We start from the raw sequence: 14,422 nt of genomic DNA on the forward strand, positions 1-14,422 counted from the left end.
AAAAAAAAAAAAAAAAAAAAAAAAAAAAAAGAAACATAACCCCCGTTTGATGAGCGCCCAGTAAGATATTTCATCAATTTGTTTGTTTTTTTCTACAGGAAAAAGCAAAAAAGCACAATTGTGAAGTGGAAAAATTAGTTGTATGTAAAATATCCCCATAGGGGTAATGATTTCTTTCAGCCCCCATGGGTATTAAATATTTTAACAGTGCCCATTGAGAAATTTCGACAAACCAGTTGATAAAAAATAGTTGTACGTTATGCACTGGTGCGTTGAAGTGTTTACTTCCTTGGAGCATTGAAGCGCTGTAAGACTCAAATTTCAAACAAGGACAGGCGTGAACACGAAGTAGGGACAGACATCGTGGAGAAAGGATGGCGAAACAAAGGTTGACAGCCCTGGATATACGCGCGATAATCACTCTGTGCAAAAACATCATTGTCGGATGTGTAGTAACGAACATTTATAACATCTCCAACAAAATTTACGTTTTAAAATGCTCGAAAAAGGAGCAAAAGTATTTTTTTTTGGTGGAAGCTGAAAAGAGAATTCATATAACAGAATGGAAAAGGGAAAAAGATGTGATGCCATCAGCATTTACTATGAAGTTAAGAAAACATTTGAGATCTAGAAAAATTACCAACATAAGCCAACTGGGAGGAGACAGAGTGGTTGACATTCAATTTGGATTCGATGATAAAGCATGCCATCTCATTGTGGAGTTATACATTGCTGGAAATATTATCCTTACAGACAATAATTATAAAGTATTATCCATTTTGAAGAGCAATGATGCTATCGGAAAAAAATATAATATTAATGATGTGTACAATGTGGAGGAACACACATCCATCTTGCTGCACAAAAATTTGGAGGTAGTCGATATGGAAAATGTAAAGAAGAGTATTAATGAAATAATGCTTCTTTATAACAATGTCACCCTTGAGGATGCTTCTTCCATGTCTAAAGATGTAGTAGTTGGTGAGGGCGGTAATATCTCCATCTCGCATGAGTTTCAAAATATCTCGGTGGAAGACAAGAATGTTGGGTTGGCACAAAATAAAGCGATTTCTGATGAACGCGCCAAGGGTGCAGACGAAAAAGCCACAGTCAGCAAAAAGGGGAGTAACAATAATAATGATGGTAGGACAAGGAAGGGAATTGTAAAGAATGGCATTGAGGAAGAAGTACACCCAGGTAGTGAGGGTAAAGCAAAAAATAAGGGGAGCAGTAACGCCAAATTCAAAAGTACCAAACGTGTGCAGGATAAAACATCAGGAAAATTGAACAACAGCTCGAATAAAAAAATCAGCACCCCCATTTGCAGCGATAATGAGAAAGGTACAAAGATGAAGAAACTCAAAACGTTAACTAATTTAGCTAGCAAACTTATTGTGTTTGCCCATAGCGATCTAATTGTCCATTCGTTAATCGCATGTGATGTGAACCCCTCTGATTCGTTGGAGAAATACAGCTTGAGTGAATTGGCACATATTCTGTTCAAAGCGATAAATGAGGCGCTATTCGTGCTGAACAGTTTTAGCAGTGAGGGGAGTTGTGTGAAGGGCTACGGTTTTGCTTGTACAGGTGGAGAAAAGGGGAAAAAAGCGGAAAAGAATAAAACGGATGGTGTGGGTGACGAAGGGAACATTGAAGCCAAGCCGAATGATGGTAAGGGGGAAGACAAAAGTGGTGAAGAGATCATATTTACAGAGTTCTCCCCAATCATTTTGAACAACCATAAAAATAAAGTGGAGGAACAAAAACTGCAAGTCGTCCATTTTGATGACTTTAATAAATGCGTAGACACGTATTTCAGCAGAATGGAATTGTCCAAGTACGACAAGCAGCAGGAAGTGATTAAGATTAAAAAATCTCTTACCAAAATGGATAAAATTAAGTTAGACCATGAAAGGAGAATTGAACAGTTAGAGAAGGAGGTTAGTTCGTTGAAGAAAAAAATTTCGCTAATTCAAATGAACGACGAATTGGTTGAACAAGCCATACAGTTAATGCGTGCCGCAGTGGCGACGAATGCCAATTGGGAAAAAATTTGGGAGCATATTAAACTTTTTAAGAAGCAGAATCATCCTATAGCACTGCGGATTAGCTCCGTCAATTTCAACAATTGTGAAATGGAGTTGCTGTTAGATGACGAGGGGGAAAACGAAGAGGGAAGCGACGACCCTTCTAGTGAATCAAGCGAAGAACAGTCAAAAGGGAAAGCATCCAATAAGGACGCTGCAACAAACGGCAGGATCGCAGTTACCATAAATTTAAACAATTCTGTGTACGGGAATGTAGAAGATTATCAGAAGCTACGAAAGAAAGCAGAAGAAAAAATCAGGAAAACAAAAATATCCACCAATTTTGCTGTAAAAAAAGTGGAGAAAAAAAAAAAAAAAGAAAAAGAAAATAAACAAAAGGGAAAACATAACAAGACAGTTGGTCAAATTCAAAAGTTAAGAAAAGTCTATTGGTTTGAAAAGTTCCATTGGTTTATCTCGTCGGAAAATTATTTAGTTATTGCTGGGAGGGATGCTTTACAAAATGAAATATTGTTTAGAAGGTATTTTCAAAAGAATGATGTTTATGTACATGCAGATATTCATGGTGCTTCGACATGTATTATTAAAAATCCTCATAAGGATATTCCCATTCCAGAGAAAACTCTGTCCGAGGCTGGCCAGCTAGCTATTTGTAGAAGTTCTGCTTGGAATAATAAAATTATTACTTCTGCTTGGTGGGTGCACTACCATCAAGTTAGTAAATCGGCTCCAACAGGGGAATACTTAAAAACGGGGTCCTTTGTAATCAGGGGGAAGAAGAATTACTTGCCGCATGTCAAGCTGGAAATGGGATTGTGTATAATTTTTCAGGTGGACAATGTTGTGATGGACAATAATGAAGACGACAATTTGGATGACACGGAGAAAAAATTCGAAAATGATTGTGAAAAGAGGAGCAGCGACGTGGATCACGCAGTTGTGAGGGATGCCCTTATGGATAACCGTAATGGACAGAATTGCATGCAAGCTGGTAATAATTACACGGGTCCAACGGAGGGAAGTTTAATCACTGCGACGGTTCTTACTAAGGGTACACACGCGCATAATAGTGGTAGTACGTCGGTCGCATTTACCTCCTCTTCAACATCGAACACGTGCTTCAAATTGCATGATGCGCCAGAAAATATAAAGGATGAGAAGTGTGTGAATAGCAGCGTTAAGCGAAATGTGGCATGTAGGGGGCATTTAAAAAGGTGTGAAAGGAGGAAAACATTTTTATACAACTTATTTGTTCGCTTCTTCCTTCCAGATAGAAACAGAACAAATCCGTTGAATCGTAATTTTGAGAAAAAGTTCGATCACATCTTTCCCCTGTTGGAAAAATTAGGAATCGTGTACAGTTACGATTATTCTATTGTGAAAGGGTTGTTAAGATGGGTGTCTGCTAACTTGTTCTCTGAAGAATGTAAATACAGAACAGTCCTTAACTCTTTCATACGTAATAGAAATGGGCATTTATTAAAATGCTGCAACCTGTGCACAGCTGTGAAGAGGACTTACAAAAAATTGCTATTCATAATCTGCAACGTTTATATGTATTTCTTCCTGGACACTTATTGCGACGTTTTGATAATGCACACATCCTTGGGGGATCCAACTTTGGAAAAAGCTTTCCCCATTTTGCGCCTCTTCTTCAGAAGGTTAAAAGATGCTGTAACTTTTTTTATTTCACATAAAGGGTTTAAACAGAAGGGAAATAGGACACGTCTCAGATTATATGTAGAAGACATCCCGGATATGATTTGCAATGTTACGCATGATGGGTCATTTGGAAGATTGGGAAGGCATATGGAGGTGGGTAGTAATGGGATGGAATTGAAGAAATTCTTTTCTCCTAACTTTATGAAGGCAGGGTCGATTGAACAGCTTGGAAATAACTGTGTAAAGGATTATTTGTGTGAAGGGGAAAAAGGAAAGACCCCCTTCATTTTTGTCGAGTGCACGGTGTGCGGGGCCCCCCCAGTGACCTTCAAAGATGAAGACTCAGATGATTCCGAGTTGAATAAGAAGGTAAAGGGGAAACTGCGCGACCACCTATCCGTAAGTAGCCATGATAGGAAGAGAGAGTTTGAAGCAGAGGACGGGAAGGCAAAAAAAGTTGCCTTTTTAAGCGATGATGAGGAAGCAAGTCCCACATTGCTAAGACCCTCGAGATTGCGCAAGGGTACGGGGTTTGTAAAGATGGACGTAAGTAAGCTTCTCGAGGAGATAGAGAAAGAGCACGAGGTGGAAGAAGAAGGGGAAGAAGAGGATGAAGAGGAAGAGGAGGACGAAGAGGACAACATTGAGGACGCAATCGCGCAGATAGGCACCTCCACCAAAGTTACAATGTTCGAAGCGGGAAAAAGAAAGGGTCAGAAAAAAAGTGTCTCCTTTACTTCAAAGGATGAGTCCATTGGTGATGCAAAACAACCCTTGTTGAATGCGCCCAGGCCAGTGAGGTCACGCAAACCCACGGGCTTCGTCAAAATGGACGTTAGCAAGTTGTTGGAGGAGATAGAGAAGGAGCATAGTTTTGAGGATGAAGGAGACGCAAGTGAAGAGAATGAGGTGACCCAGGTGACCTCTGTGAGTAATTCAGATATGGACACGAAGGAGGACGGAGATAAGGGAGACAAGCAGGAAAAGAAAAATGTAACGTTCTGTGAGAGCTCGCGTAAATCTAGCACAAGAAAAAAAAGTGTCTCTTTCAGTTCTGAGGATGAACACATTTACGTCGAAAGGCATGAGTCGCTCAACGTGCCGAGGCCGGTTAGGTCGCGAAAGCCCACAGGCTTCGTCAAAATGGATGTTAGCAAGTTGTTGGAGGAGATAGAAAATGAGGAGAAATCCGACGAGGCGTGTGCATCTGGTGCGGGGGATGTTTCTGGCCATACAGACGAAACGAGCTCTTCGAATTATCAGAGTGGCCTCAACGCAGAGGACGGACATGAGGAAGAGACACCGAAAGTAAAGTTTTGCGAAGGTGCACTGAGCACTAATGTGAAGAAAAAAAACGTCTCCTTCAGTTACCAAAATGTGTATGTGCAAGGCGAGAAAAATGAATCGCTGAATGTGCCTAGGCCAGTAAGATCGCGCAAGCCAACAGGCTTCGTCAAAATGGATGTTAGCAAGTTGCTGCAGGAGATCGATCTTGAGGAGAAGTCTGACGAAGGACAAGAAGACACAGACAAATTGGAACAGCAAATGGTAGGGGGCACTGACGTGACCTCAAGTAATAAGCAAAAGGAGAAGAAAGTTACCTTTACTCCGCAGGATGGAAAATCTGTTTCTGTGAAGGACCCAGAGTCGTCGAGCTTTTCCAGACCAGCCAGACCTCGCAAAGCAACTGGTTTTGTGAAAATGGATTTGAGCAAGCTGCTCGAGGATGTGGAAGGGGAAGAGGAGGAGGAAGAAGAAGAAGAGAATAGCGGAGACGGAAGTAGTGACCTAGGGGTGGCACCAGAGGGGAAGAAAAATTTCAACGAAAACGATGATCAGGATGATGATGACGATGAGGATGACGAAGAAGAGGACGACGACGATGATGGAGGAAGTTATGAGGAAAGCGACGAATCAGAGGAGAGCAGCGAGTCCGACAGCGATGACCAAACGGACAGGGATGGAGGGGACAGCGACAGTGATGCTAGCCATGATGGAAACGCACAATCCAGTGGAAATAAACGTGGGCAAAAAGGAAATAATGAAAATGGAAGTTATGTAGACGGAGCATCGAATGAAAGTAATGAAGAGAAAAAAAGTAAAAATAATTCAAATAAGCAAAGTGAAAATAAGGCCAAAAAAAATGCCATAAAGGAACAAAATGTTTCTGTTAACAACGGAACTGTGAAGGACCAAAAAAAGGATAAGGTAATGAAGTGGTAAAATTGCAGCAAAAGGGGAACGTGCCCACCATCTGACAAAAAAAAAAAAAAAAAAAAAAAACGTAAATATATATTCTATTTTTTTTCTTTCTTTTTCAGAGTTGCGTGCACTTGTTGAGAGGAGCAAGAACGAAAAAGAAGCGGATGAAGAAAAAGTACCGGGAACAGGATGACGACGACGAGGAAAGGCAGCTGCACATGAAGATAATTGGGGCAAGAAAGGTTAGCAAAAAAAAAAGGGGACGAATATATGCATGCAGCTGCGTGTGTGTAAAGTGTGTACTCCTCTTTTGCAATGTGATGTTACCACGTCTGTCCACTAATCGGTCCATTCACCGACATCCTTCATGCAAATTTCTGGAAACCCCCTTTTGCAGATGAAGCACGAGATCGAGAAAACAAAAGTGGAGAACGTGGAGAGTAATGCGGCGGAGAAGGAAAACAAATATAAGAGCCCCAAGGAAGTCTCAATCAATTTTGAGGAAATAAATGAGGAGGAAATGAAGGTACAGGAAAAAAACACATACTTATGTGCATATATATGTGAGCGTTTTGTTATACATTTAATGAATGCCTTGGAGGATAAAACAGAGGGAACCCCGATGGACGCACTTCTGTGGCCCGAATCAGACGTCAAGCGAACACCCACTTTTCCCCCCCTTCGTAGGACAAAATGAGCGAATTAAAGAAATTGGTGTGCACCCCCAAGGAAGGAGATAACTTGGTATTTGCAATTCCGATGTGTGCGCCTTATTCAGCCATTCAGGTAAAAATGCAGCAGCCGTTTGGGAAAAAATGAATGTGACTGCTAAGTTATGCGACGTAACCACAAGGTCCTCATATATTTTTTTTTTTTTTTTTTCTTGTTCCTCCCTCATACCGTTTGTAGAATCAAAAGTACAAGGTGAAACTTGTCCCTGGAAATGCTAAAAAGGGGAAGGTTGCGGAATCGTGTATTTCGTACTTTTTGAAAATGTCAACTGAAGAAAAGGAAAAGGAGCTCATCAAAAATATATCGGTATGACAACCCTATATTTTATCCACCCACTTTTTTAACTTTACTACCATGAGAGGGGATCTTATTTGACGTGTCTCATGAGGAGTGCTAATAAGCGTTGCGCAAGAGTGCCTTCTGTTGAGAAAACAAACTTTGCAGTAGGCGTCTTCATCTCTGCGAAATGGGGATAAATGGACACGCACATGGATACCTCTTTTTTTTTTTTTTTTTTTTTTTTTTATGTGCAGGTGGACGAATTGGGAAACTGCATTATAACAAATTCGACCCCAGATTTGAAGGAGTTAAAACCGGCTACGAAGCACAATTTTGTTCAAAAGGGAAAGGGAAAAAAGGCGAAATGAGGAGCTATGTAGTGTGCCTGGGGGATTGCGTGCCCAGTTCGTGGTATTTTCAACCCAACGGGATTGAATTAGTCATTCGTATAAGTATCCATCTGTTTACTTAATTATTATATGTAATTATTTTTTTATTTTATTATTTTTTTGTCGCGTTGACACGTTGACGTGTTGAAGCTTTGCCCAATTTTGCGTACCCCGTGTACACCCTTTCGTGTAAGTGTCCCTTTTTTTAAATATGAAAATAGTTCCACAGTGGGTGAGAAGCCCTTTTTTTTTTTTTTTTTTCTTGTTCACCATAAGACACATCTTTGCTTCTGCATGGCAAAACTAATCCTTCAAAAATGTGTACCTTCAACTGCTATTATGTGGGCTTGTGGTGTATATATTTATGTACACTTGGACGCGCTTCACTTATATGTGTTTGCGCTTCGAACGAGTGGAATTGCAAAAAGTAGTAACGGCCTAAATTGTGTTGTGGTGGGTGCAGGTTTGTGAGGTGGACAGCAGGGGGAAGAAGAGGGTCCTTTAAGTGCGATCATAAGTGCACATATAAAGACGAAAAAAAAAATATACACATGTGTATATATATTTATTGTGCGTGCACTCAATAAAAATGCGTTGCCATGTTACTATTTTGCAACTCATTCGTTTGGCGAACAATAAGGCGCTGTTGTAAAAGGCACGCCACACTCATTTGGGTGATGTATCTTTTTACAATGTTTTTTTTAAAGATAAGTTGTGCACATTGTGAGTGCAAAGAACACAGGCCAAACGCACGGCCTCCTTTTTAATTTCTTCTGAAACGATATCAATGTGATTTTTCGGGTGAAGGGGTATGGGGGAATACACACACGTAGCAACATGATGGATGCTTTTTTTTTTTTTTTTTGGTTTCCCTTCAAAAGATGAGTTCAAATGGATAAGTACACCTGGGAAGGTAAATCTAATGTGTTGTTCTATTTGCATAATCGATGTATGAACAGCTGCCCAACCATTTTGTGCAAATCATTGCTTGCCTTTTTTTGTTGTTGCAATTTTGGGAAAATATATAGAAAATACGCTCCTTTTTTTTTTTTTTTTTTTTTAACGTCCACTTTTACGCCGTTTTTACCCAAAAAGCAGAAGGTTGCCCCCCTACAGAAAAAAAAAAAAAGAAAAAAAGTAAATAATTAGTTGTAAAGAAGGAATATTTTTTACTTGTTATCAATATTGCAAGAGAACAATGAGAACATAACAATACTCGATTTTTTTTTATAAACATTGTTGTGAGTTTGCACATGCCTGTATATATAATGAATATATACAAATTTACGCTCTTTTACTTTTCTTTTTTTTTGTAAAATAAATTTAATTCTGATACCCCCCCAAGGGTTGCCAATTCTGTGCAGTTCTGCTTCTTTCCCCGTTCGTTTGTAAATGAAAAAAGGAAAAGGTGGAGAGTTAACATAGAGTACGCAAATGGGCGAGGAGAAAGAAAAAAAAAAAAGAAAAGAAAGCCGCTCGTGTGTGTCAATCTGTTAGAAAACCTCCTCGTTGGGATGATCATCTCATCGGTTAGCTGCCCAATCGGAGGCACGAGGTTGTCGACCCACAACGTAACCCCCTGAAAGGTGAGAACAAGATGATTCGAAAAACGTACAAAAATTTCAACGACCCCCGAGACAGCGATAAAACGTTGAACCTGTGCTTCCTGGTTCACCCGAGTTACTACACAGTGTTGGAGTTGGAAGAAGAAGATGTGATAAACAATGAAATACGAAACAACTTTGTTCAAATCGCAAGAAAAATTAATTTATATGACAAAACAGAGCCAATGAAAAACTATAAAAAAACAGATACCTTAACAAGGGAACTAAATTATCTGAGAAGCTGGGAACTCTTAAATCACACGTACAAATATAAGATGCCCATTTTATTTCAAAATGTACAAAAATTTAATTTGCACGACCAAGAGGTCATTAATTATTTTCCCATTAATTATTATGCGAGGAAAAGGAACCTAGTGAGGAATAAAATAATGACAACGGTAAATAAGGACAGGTGTTTTATCATAGACACGGATATGGTTTACTCCATGACCCCAGAGTACATTGCCAGGAATATCGGGCATAGCATGATGCCAGTGGAGAAGACGCAATTTAGGCGCAGGGGAAGCGTTAGAAGGGACAGAGCGGTGCCTTTTTGTGAAAGGAAGAGGAGACGTTACAATGAAAATGTGTTGGTGGGGAAAGACACCGGAGAGAGGGGGGGGGAGCTGCTGCCTGCTGATCAAGGCGAAGACGTTGATGGGAAGGAAGGAGAGGAGATCCCCCCGAGTGGGCCCAATGGAAGAAACAATGGGGACTCAGACAAAATGCTAATATATCTGGACCCCTTTTGCGGCGCGGGCGGAAATAGCTTAAGTACGTCTCACGTTTTTACCATCTCCTCCGACATCGAACTTGCGCGAGTAAAGGAATGCCAACACAATTGCAAATTTTATAATTACAACGTAGACTTGATTGTGTGTGATTTTTTTAATATAGTAAATTTATTTAGGGAAAATACAATTGATGTAATTTTTTTGAGTATCCCCTGGGGAGGACCATCCTACAAAAAGAAAAAAAATTTCAAGTTAGACACTCCGGGGGAAAAGTTAACTGTATATTCCTGTTTGAAGGAATCCATGAAATTAACAAAAAATGTAATTTTTTATTTGCCTCGAAATGTGCGTATGCTAGATTTGTATGACTTATTCGCGTACTACCAAAAATTGGCGAATGAAAAAAATAAATTAAAAAACGATTGCATATGCAACGAAATTTTTATCGAGCTGTATTGCAATAGAGTTAGGTGTCTAGTGGAAGAACAACACGACAACAATGTCCAAAATTTTCACTACTTTTTTAACAAGCAGACAGACATGCCGAGCAACGAGTTCGATATTGAGAAGCAGCGAAATTTGTTCACCATCAACGTAGATGAATGCAACCAATTTTTGAATCTTCCAAAGGTGCAAAAGGGGGAGAGGAAGACGAAGAAGAAGAAGAAGACTGCCTCCATGTGGAAATGGCACAACACGTGCATGGTTGTATACCTCGGCAAAATAACCAACGTGCTGAAAAAAGAAAAAACGATCAATTACAACAGCATCTACTACCTGCACAAGGAGTTATCGAAATGTAACATGGGAAAGGTGAAAAAGAAAAGCGAGACCAATTTTTCCCTGTACAGATATTCATGCAGTAAAAAAAAAAAAGTCCTTGACAAAATAACGAGGAAGGTGGAAAAGAAGAGAGAAAAATGTGTAAAAAAAAATGAAAAGACATACCACATTTTAATTAATCACAGAAATGTCTTCTTCTTAAATTATTTTATTCATAAAAAATTAAACGAACTGATGAGCAACATTTTTGGCCTTTTTTTTAAAAATGTAAAAAATATTATGGGCTTTGAAAAAATCAGCTTTTTAAATAAAGTATTTATTAACTTGGACAATTCCATTTTTAGCGCCTTAACGAGAACATTAACAATGGGACATAATGTAAAAAAATATGAAACGTATATTTATTCCGACATGTTAAGTTCAAGTTGTGGGCTGTACGTAATAACAGATTATTTTAACATGATTTTAAGTGAAATTAAAAAAGTGGTGATCATTTTGTTTGGCATATATTTGCACGATATCAGTTTTATGAAGTATTTTTTTAAATTTTACAAAGCAAAAGTACCAATAAAAAAATTGAGAAATAAAAATAATTTAAAAAACATCCACTACACCATTGTTCGACTTTTATTCAAATTTGTCCTCTACATTAATTTGTTTAAAAATGTACTAAGCAATAACATCAAGTTGGAAGAATTTTTCAGCAAAAATGTTGTGTGTACTGGGCTGGGAAATTTATTGGAATATTTGGACATTGCACACAATGACTATAATTTTATGAAGCATAAAAAGAGAAAGGACTTTTCCTTTTCATTTAAAAATTTAATCCAAAATTTTATTATGCTCTCCGTTAACATGGAGATTAATGGAAAGTTGATAAAGACGGAGGAGATTACCAATCTGTACTTCCGATTTTTGTTCAACGTGAGTGAGACGAATGACCTCCTGCATGAACTGCAGAGCAGTCTTTACGAAGATCAAGTGAAGTGCTACCAGTGGCACTTGTGTCTAACCACGGTGAACTTTTTCACCAAGCAGTTTTTTTACAATATGAATATAACGTCCTTTTTGGATTATTTCAATTCGCTCATTTATTTCTACTTCAACCAGATGTATGTTTTGTCCAAGTGTCACCGGAATTATTCAAATTTGTTTGTTGCTCATTTGAATAATTTCCTCTACGACAGTTTTTGTGTGAGAATTTTTTAGCCTTTTTTTTTTTTTTTTTTTACAGGCACACCGCGGGTGGCGAGAAGGTGTTTGTATCTTTTTGTTGCATCATGTTCCACTTTTGTGGCGTGTGCGTCCAATAATTAAGCATTCTCTACACTTATTTTTTTTGTAGCCTTGCATGTCCGTTTGACCGCTGAGTATGCTCGCCCCTAGCATACGCGAACTTCCCCACCGCGCAACTATGCGTCACCCCGTGTAGAACTTCTTACGGGTGTATTTCTAGTTGTGTGCAATAATATTCAGCGACTGTTGCAAATGCCTGTAAATATACAACATGTTTTTTTTTAGTAAATCATCTTTTTGAGTTTTTTTTTTGACTATGCTATTGTTTGTTTTTCTCACTATCCAGCTATAACACAAAAAGGTGTTAATTAACATTCGGAACTATAAACGCAATTAAGCGTGTACAAAAAGTTCCCCTGTTAGAAGTTCGCAGGGAGGGTGGTGGTGGTAGAAATGGGAATTTCCCCCGACCCTGCAAAGCATCGAGTTCGGTACTGTTGTAGGGAGAGCAGCAGATGTGTGCACATGAGTATATTCTTTGTATACACATCTAATGGTGTCATGTATACACCCTTGCAAATGATCGCTCTACTCTTCCCTCCCCGTTGTGTGCTATATCTACCTGACCGGTTAAAAGGCGAAAATAATTTGCCCAAGTGGTGCAACATGTACGTCAGCAGAGATGCACATTTTTAGTATCAATGGGGAAATTATAATGTAGATATGCGCGCACCTCTGTTTGCTCATTTTTTTACCGCACGCCCATATGAACCAGTGGTTAGTGAAGCAATTCGAGGCAATAGAGCAAAAATGAACACATAAAAAAAAAAAAAAAAACCAAAAAAAAGGGGGACATTACACTGAATTGCAATTTATGTATAAAATAGTGGAGGTGACAAGGTTAATTGAGCCTGTTTGATTAAACACCTCCGGGTTGGTAAGATGAAACGCATTTCTTAGGAGAGCCCCTACTTTTATCGAAGATGAAAATACCCAACCCCCGCGTTTATTTGGATGTTGCCATAGGGGGGAGGAACGCTGGAAGGCTGATATTTGAGGTGAGCCAGGAGTTAACCAAAAGGCAGGAGCCCCCAAAGGCAGAAGGAACAAAACAAAACATGGGGGAAGAAAAAAAATGATCGAAAACCACACACCTCTCCTCCATTTGAAAGCATAACTAATGAGTGTTTCCTTTTTTCCCACCTTTGCAGCTGTTCATGGATAAGTTACCAATCACCTGTGAAAATTTTCGCTGCCTCTGCACAGGTGATTACTTCACCGGGGGAAGAGATCTTTTAAGAAAGAATGTTAAATCGTTTTCTTCTTCCATTTAGCAGATATATATATTTTTTTTTTTTTATTCGAAGGTGAGACAGGCCTGGGCTACTACCTGAAACCACGCTGGTACAAGAATTCCCCCATTCATAGAATTGTCACAGATTTTGTAAGGCACCCTAAAATGGCTACGACAGACATGTAGCTACTACAGGTGCACTTGTGTAAACATTCCCCCTAGTGATTTGTATGTACATGTTGACCTTAGTGCGTCTAACCCAAAACACACATTATGTGTACTGTTGCACCCTCCTCCGCTCCTCTTTAGATGTTCCAAGGAGGGGACTTCAATTTTGGGAACGGCTTTGGCGGGGAGTCCATATATGGACAGTACTTCCGAAACGAAAAGTTCATCTACCGGCATTCGAAAAGAGGTATCACCGGAGGAAAAACTAACAGAGTGGCACAAATATGAATGACATTTCATTTCAGGGTCACTCCTTGGATCGTTTTCTTTCCCTCCCTACACATTCGTAGAAGCTTCTTCATTTTATTATGCCCACGTAGGCACTCCTACTTATCTCTACCCATCGAACGATTCATTATATTCCCCCCACTTCCTACCAACAGGCGTGCTGTCCATGTGCCAGACGAGAATCAAACATACAAATAACTCTCAATTTTTTGTAACCTTTAAAAGTTGCCCATGGCTCGATAAGAAGCATGTGAGTTTGTGTAGGTGGGATATAGCCCCTAAGCTCTTTTGCTTTTTTGTGAATTTTTTTTATTATGATTGAGTTTGATGTATGCACCGATTTATTTGTTCATTCCCTGTAGGTAGTCTTTGGGCACCTGGAGTACGGATTTGACACCCTGTCCTTTATTGAGGAACAATCTACTCTAATTGGGAAGCCGAAGAAGCAAGTTTATATTTACAACTGGTATGGTTTCGCTTCACATTTTGGGGGTGGTAACCCTCCCTGGCGTATGCAGTTGTGTGCAAGACACACACAAATACATTCCAGTGTGTGCGTCGTTTGTAGCACACCAAGGTGTATTGGGTCGAGCCGATTACACTCTTCCAAATGCGCACCTTTTGTTTTGCCCCTTTACAGCGGGGTGATACCACTGGATCGAATCAAATCCAAGTCCGAGGCGACGTCGGACGATGATTACGTCATACCGGTAAGGACAGAAAATGGTCCACACCATGTTCTACATCAAAACATGCTCTCGGTTGCCCATACATGCGGCATGTTCTTATTATGGAGAGATACTTCTCTCAAATGTGTGTCCCCTTTCGCTCCTCTCCCTGTGCAGGATGTAGAAAGGCCACTGTTGGAGCGGGACATTCATTTTAACGAAAATGCGGACTTTAGCGAGTTGAAAAATATGTACAAGTATAGCAAGCGCGTTTGAGCGAAAAAACAGGGGGAAAAAAGAAAACAAATAAATGCCAAATCAACAACACCATCACT

General features: G+C 39.5%; 3 protein-coding genes across 3 annotated transcripts; all 3 read left to right on the forward strand.

Moving 5' to 3' along the window:
* Positions 1–374: 374 nt before the first annotated feature.
* Positions 375–7,291, forward strand: AK88_02067 (uncharacterized protein; the record flags this gene model as incomplete). Its single annotated transcript, XM_012479701.1, has 6 exons — positions 375–5,918; positions 6,032–6,154; positions 6,310–6,438; positions 6,600–6,698; positions 6,822–6,950; positions 7,178–7,291. The coding sequence occupies 6 exons, from the start codon at positions 375–377 to the stop codon at positions 7,289–7,291; spliced, it is 6,138 nt and encodes a 2,045-aa protein (XP_012335124.1).
* A 1,618-nt stretch (positions 7,292–8,909) lies between these two features.
* AK88_02068 (uncharacterized protein) lies at positions 8,910–11,642 on the forward strand (the record flags this gene model as incomplete). Its single annotated transcript, XM_012479702.1, has 1 exon — positions 8,910–11,642. The coding sequence occupies one exon, from the start codon at positions 8,910–8,912 to the stop codon at positions 11,640–11,642; it is 2,733 nt and encodes a 910-aa protein (XP_012335125.1).
* A 1,010-nt stretch (positions 11,643–12,652) lies between these two features.
* AK88_02069 (uncharacterized protein) lies at positions 12,653–14,363 on the forward strand (the record flags this gene model as incomplete). Its single annotated transcript, XM_012479703.1, has 8 exons — positions 12,653–12,727; positions 12,881–12,935; positions 13,037–13,113; positions 13,273–13,378; positions 13,575–13,669; positions 13,782–13,885; positions 14,060–14,129; positions 14,265–14,363. The coding sequence occupies 8 exons, from the start codon at positions 12,653–12,655 to the stop codon at positions 14,361–14,363; spliced, it is 681 nt and encodes a 226-aa protein (XP_012335126.1).
* Positions 14,364–14,422: the final 59 nt, after the last annotated feature.

Source organism: Plasmodium fragile (assembly GCF_000956335.1).
Source record: "Plasmodium fragile strain nilgiri unplaced genomic scaffold supercont1.19, whole genome shotgun sequence".
Classification (NCBI taxonomy): Eukaryota; Apicomplexa; class Aconoidasida; order Haemosporida; family Plasmodiidae; genus Plasmodium; species Plasmodium fragile.